This window comes from Oryx dammah, unplaced genomic scaffold, assembly GCF_014754425.2.
Source record: "Oryx dammah isolate SB20612 unplaced genomic scaffold, SCBI_Odam_1.1 HiC_scaffold_22, whole genome shotgun sequence".
Taxonomy (NCBI): domain Eukaryota; kingdom Metazoa; phylum Chordata; class Mammalia; order Artiodactyla; family Bovidae; genus Oryx; species Oryx dammah.
The window spans coordinates 36,992,933-36,998,932 of NW_024070206.1; the positions used below are offsets into that span (position 1 = coordinate 36,992,933).

Here is a 6,000-nt window from a genome sequence, read left to right on the forward strand (position 1 = left end):
TCCCAACCCAGAGATCAAACCCAGGTCTCCTGCATTACATGTGTATTCTTTACCATCTGAGTCACCAGGGAAGTGAGTCAATTTCCAAGTCCCCAACTTTCAAATATTCTCCTGTCTAAAAACTGATCTGCCTGAAACTGTAACTGTGATGGAAGAACATCCCTCCCAGGATGAATGGCAGCTGTCCTTCATTACCTCCCCCTCCCAAAGGTCCTTCTCCCACTTTACAAAAGCAGTTCCTCTGCACCAACTTCACCAGATCTTTCTAATTGGCATTACCCCAGGGTGTAAAGATCCCAGGGCACAGAGCTACTAACAAAAGAACAAATGAAAATGCTGATCCCTGCTGAGGAGTGCAAGCCTCCAACATTTGAGTATCTCCTTTCCTAACACAGGTAATTTCCACTTCTTTGTTTTAAACAACCTGAAATATTTAAATAAAAAGGGCCTGTGGCCAAATGAAATATGAAATACTAGTTTTTGATTTATATTCTTTTTTTTTTTTTTGGTACAGAAAGTAAGGCAGTGATCAATAAGACACTGCTTTGGGAAAGATCTCTGGTGTTCTCTTTATTTACTACAAGTAATAAACACTTCCTTCTAACAGAAAAAAAACAAAAACTATATTCCATTGGAGTAAAATTCTGTAGGAGAAAGGAAATGGAAATATAAATTTAAGGAGAAAAAAGGAAAGACATAAAAATTTTAACTGTTAAGAACTTATTCATACATTTCAAAAATGAATAACGTTGAGAATCAAATATGAAGTGAAGTGAAAGTCACTCAGTCGTGTCCGACTCTTTGCAACCCAAACTCTCTAGGCCAAAATACTGGAGTGGGTAGCCTTTCTCTTCCCCAGGAGATCTTCCCAACCCAGAGACTGAACTCAGGTCTCCCGCATTGCAGATGGATTTGGTGGCTCAGAGGGTAAAGCGTTTGCCTGCATTGCGTGAGACCCGGGTTTGATCCCGGGATTGGGAAGATCCCCTGGAAAAGGAAACGGCAACCCACTCTGGTACTCTTGCCTGGAAAATCCCATGGAAGGAGGAGCCTGGTAGGCTACAGCCCACTGGGTGGCAAAGAGTCAAACACGACTGAGTGACTTCACTTTCTTTACCAGCTGAGCCACAAGGGAAGCCCAAGAGCACTGAAGTGGGTAGCCTATGCCTTCTGCAGGTGATCTTCCCGACCCAGGAATTGAACCAGGGTCTCCCGCATTACAGGCAGATTCTTTACCAACTGAAGTGAAGTCGCTCAGTCGTGTCCGACTCTTTGCGACCCCGTGGATTGTAGCCTGCCAGGCTCCTCTGTCCATGGGATTCTCCAGGCAAGAATACTGGAGTGGGTTACCATTTCCTTCTACAGGGGATCTTCCCGACCCGGGGATCGAACCCGGGTCTCCCACGTTGGAGGCAGACGCTTTAACCTCTGAGCCACCAGGGAAGCCCATTACCAAATGAGCTATAAGAGAAGTTATGAGGGAATCAAATATAGATTCTACTAGAGTTTTTTAAACAACGCAATAACTTGAAAAGTCAATGTTGACAGTATGATGAAAAATAACATCCTCTACAACTATTTAAACTGTACAACTATATAAAACTATTAAACTATTTAAGATGAAAAGTTTTAGCAATTAATTTAGAAATGTGTTTAGAGTACAGGCTTTTGCAGAATCTTTCAGGCGCTGTAAGAGCAAAAAAGTTGAAAGAGCATGGCTGGAGAACAACTCTTCAGAGCACTTCCAAGAAAAAATATTGAAGAGACAGAGAAAAAAGAACAATTTCCCCACCTACCTATCCCTAAGTGTGGATGGGCTGATGATGGGAGAGGATCAGTATTCTCTCCACCCTGTCGGTCATAAAAACATTTGTTGAACCTGGTTCTACAGCCAACAGTTTCCAAGACCGATGATGAGGTTAAATATCTGATTTTAATTGTGTTGCAGAATGGGGTTAGATTCTGGCTGAAGAGATGTGTTTCTTAAGGAGAACCTCTAGAGTACTTTTCTTTTGGTCTCCAGAAAGACTCATGAGGCAATACTGTGGTGGTGGTGGTGGTGGTGGTGGTAGTCGCTAAGTCGTGTCCGACTCTAGTGATCCCACAGACTATAGCCCGCCAGGCTCCTCTGTCCATGGGAGTTCCCAGGCAAAAAAGACTCACTAATTTTGTATTTACCTTAAACGATGACAAATTTCACCACTGGGGGTGGAATAGTCAATGTGTCTGGCAATTCATGAGTGACATGGAGGAGGCAAAGAACTGGAAAGCTCTTACTGGGTAGTTAGTCTGTTAAGTATGGCAAATGTCCTAAAGAGTGCTCTCAACAGGCATGTCTACATACCCTAGACCCTCAGACTCTACTGTTTGCCTTCTTTCTCTGATTCTTTACTTTCTTCTCTGCCCCTTACCGCTTTTCAGCCACTCCTTTGGGAAGCAGAAAATCGTCTAAATATGATGGATGAGGCCAGCACTTAATTCGATGTCTACTCTGTTCTAAAAATATTGACTTTCCGGTCCTCCAGCTCTCGAGAGAGACAGTGGGGCTCTTTAGAGCAGACGTTAGACCTACTCTAAATCTACTCCTGTTTAGTATAAGGAGGTAGTACAGTTTAAGATAAAAGGTCTGTCTTCAGAGTTGGAAAGTCGGCTAAAAATCACAATCCATCATTTACTAGGTACGTTGCTCAATTTCTCCAAACCTCAGGTTCCCAAAGTCCTTAAAATGGGGTGCTAAGGATTTGAGACAAGATATATCAAGCACTTAGAAACCGACCAGCACATAGTAGGCATCCAATAATCAACAGTTCTGAAATTAGATGTTTGATTTTTTTAATGATTGCTTAAAATCAGCCAATAGTTTCCTCTTGGCGTAATGTCAACTACTGCCATGTTTTTCCATTCCTTTCTAACCTCTCTGAAAACAAGTGATTTGGAAAATGACTACCTTTCATGTCTAAGTATAGGGTGTGTGTGTGTGTATGTATAAAATGTACCTGCAGCACTAAAGCTGGCAAAAGGACATACACAGGGATGAGGGCTGCACAAATTTCACATACAGCATGGCGGCATGTCCTTAACGTGTTCTGTGCACTGCTGTGACACATTTAAAAAAATAAACATGGAATCTATGACCAACTCTTTTTAAAGTCTATCCAAATTTAATTGGTAATCTAACACTTTCCGCCCTTCAAATTAGCAAATTTATTGGTTCTAGTTGTTTGTAGGGAAACTGCTACTCCCATGATTCTCCCTTGAGCATGAGTACAACCTTTAGTCTCTGAAGCAATTTGGCAATGTGTAACAAGGACTTAAAAAGGATTTACATGCTTATTCAGCAGGGGAGGAATATATCCTAACCCAAACAAATAGATTTATGTATAAGAGTATTCATTACATCACAACTTAAAGTTCACAAAAAATGAGGCAGCTCTGGTGTCCACTGCAGGGGACTCGATATATGGTACAGCCATCATCCCATGAAACAGCATGCAGCTTAAAAGAAGTTTTTTTTAACAAGATGAGATTAAGTGAAAGGACCAAAGTATAAAGCAGTATTTGGCTATGACTCCAAATTTGTATATGCCACTGTGATCCTCAAGCAGTAATAAGAGAAACTTTACAATACGGAATTGGAATTACACACAGTGATCAAAATCCATTCCATAGCTTGAAAGGACACACTGTTAAGACTTGCTACCCACGTCCTAATTTGAAAAAGAAGTGTGGGATGAGTACACTGCTGATTCAGATCCTTTTTATGAATGGCGGGGAGAGGAAAGTGGATTGTAAAGCTGAAAGTTATGTCTGCAACTGACATTCAGCCTCTTAAAATTTTGTTTAATGAAACTTTTGGGTGACTTTTACACCACACACATCCATGTTCACCATCTAGCTATTAAGTTTTGGTGAAGTGAGCAGAGATGAGAGATAGGAAAAACTGAGGAATCCTATAACCTTTCAGTATACACAATTTCACACAATGTAAGAATAAATGAAACTCAGAATACACACACACACTCTGATTCAGACCTGCAGACACATATTTAAAGCACTCCCACTCTAAGCAGAAATGCCTCAAAACATACCACCTGACCATCCCTGAACTCACCTGCCCTTCATCACTAGTTTCAGAACTCCTAGCTTATTCCCAATGCCCACGACTACCACCACCAATTAAACAAAGCTAGTAAGCACGGGGAGACTGTTTTACAGTGATCTTGAACTCTCCTGCCTTTATTTTTCACAGCAGTACTTCAAACGTCTAATCTAACTCCTCAGAAGAAAGGGAACAAAAATGTCTTTAGATGCTTATAACGTCTCATGTTACACATGCCTGGACTCCAGAGAAAAAGGAGCAACCCAAGTCCTTTGAGCAGAAATGACACCTTTCTGCTCAGTGCTGATTTGGCGTGAGCTCAGCTTTATCTACTTGCCTGCCGGCCTGGGCCCAGGTGCTTCAAGCAGCCCCATAGCAGAGGCCAGCTTGTTTCTGCAAACAGTCTGAAACCGCATGAAGCCAAAATCAACAGAAGTTATTACGAAAACACAAAAGGCAAAACACACCTCAACTGCCACCTTGTCTGTCACAGCTCTCAAACCGAAAAGTATCTTGACAGTATGCACATCTATCTACCTGTTTGCAGATGTCAACCTGCAGAACAAACAGCTGGGAAACGTGGGGTTAATCTCTGGTTGTCAATTTCAGGAAACACCAGCATGTCTTAGTTTTGAGCTCAGGTTCCAGGTCAATACAGGTTTTCGGGACTTCAGTTTTTTTTCCAGGCTGGAAATGCGCTAAGCTAATAATTAACCTTAAGCATACCACCACCTCTACTAAAAACATTTGCTACACATAGCTCTAAATTACTTTCAGTTGACTTAAACAAAACAGACAAGCTGTAATAAAAGGTCTCTGAGAAACGTGATCTCTTTCATTGGTCACCCAGGACCTTTCCCCCTAAAATCTGCTCCTTCTTGGGGAGGAGCGGGGAGAGTTGCCAAAATAAAGATGCCACCCAAAGCACAATTATTTTGTGAGAAAGTTACCTAAGCTAACTCTTCAGGGTTTCTCAGGTTGAGTAATTCTTGCAGGCGGGTAGGGAGGGACAGCTCGCCTCCAAGATTACTATCTGCAGAGGTTTCCCTAATGTTGATTTTTTTTGGCGTCCTTTTTAATTATCCTGCAAGGGCTCTGATTTTCACATCTCTAGCTGCTGCTGGGGGGAGTTGAGAGCGACGCGCCAGGGCTGCGGCAGCCGCGAGGGCCAAGTCCAACGCCTGGGGGGCGGGCAGCCCACTCCCCAAAGGGTCCCACCCTCCCCGGCACAGGCACGCACAGTCCAGCCAAGACTGCGGTTCGCGGGCGGGGACTCACCGCTGTCCAGCCGCGCGATCTGGGGCAGTCGGTAAGTGCTGACCAGCAGGTCGAGCGGAACGGCCACCGAGCTCCACTTCACATCCTTGAGGCTGCAGCCCAGCGAGGGCGCCGGGTCCATCTTCCCCGCCTCCTCCGGCCCCGCGCTCCCGCCGCCGGCACCACCCCGCGCCTCGGCGGCCGCCGCTGCTCGCGCTCGCGGAGCTGGGACGCGCGAGGGGCGCCCGGCACTCCGGCCGCGGGCAGCCCGGGGGCGCGGCGGCGGCTGCGGCAGCCGGGAGCGAGGAAGGGACGGAGGGGGCCCGCGGTCGGCTCAGCTGCCGCTGCGGGGCATGGCTGGGGCGCCCCGCGTGCCCTCAAGCCCGGAGAGGACAGGCAGCAGCCCCGCGGCGGCCGGGGTGGCTGCGGCGGCTCCCGCTCCGCCTCCTCCTCTGGCCCCGGGTCTGCAGCTGCGGCGGCCGCCCGCTCGCCTCCTCCTCCTCTCACCCCTCCTTCCCTCCGCCTGGAGCGTGTGAGGAGGAGCCGCGGGTCTGAGAAACGCCATAGCAGCGCTCCCAGCACTGACTAATCAACAAGGTGCGAGCAACGCCTGCGCAGCTCGGAGAGACCCCGCCCCCGCCTCC

At 46.2% G+C, this 6,000-nt stretch overlaps 1 protein-coding gene across 2 annotated transcripts in view; it reads right to left on the reverse strand.

Moving 5' to 3' along the window:
* Positions 1-5,522, reverse strand: part of GAREM1 (GRB2 associated regulator of MAPK1 subtype 1) — a 234,782-nt gene extending 229,260 nt beyond the window's left edge. For both annotated transcript variants that reach the window (XM_040264800.1, XM_040264798.1), the window contains exon 1: positions 5,378-5,522. In XM_040264800.1, the coding sequence (XP_040120734.1) occupies positions 5,378-5,498 (121 nt within the window). In that variant the 5' untranslated portion in view covers positions 5,499-5,522. The remainder of the gene's footprint in view (positions 1-5,377) is intronic.
* Between the last annotated feature and the right edge of the window lie 478 nt (positions 5,523-6,000).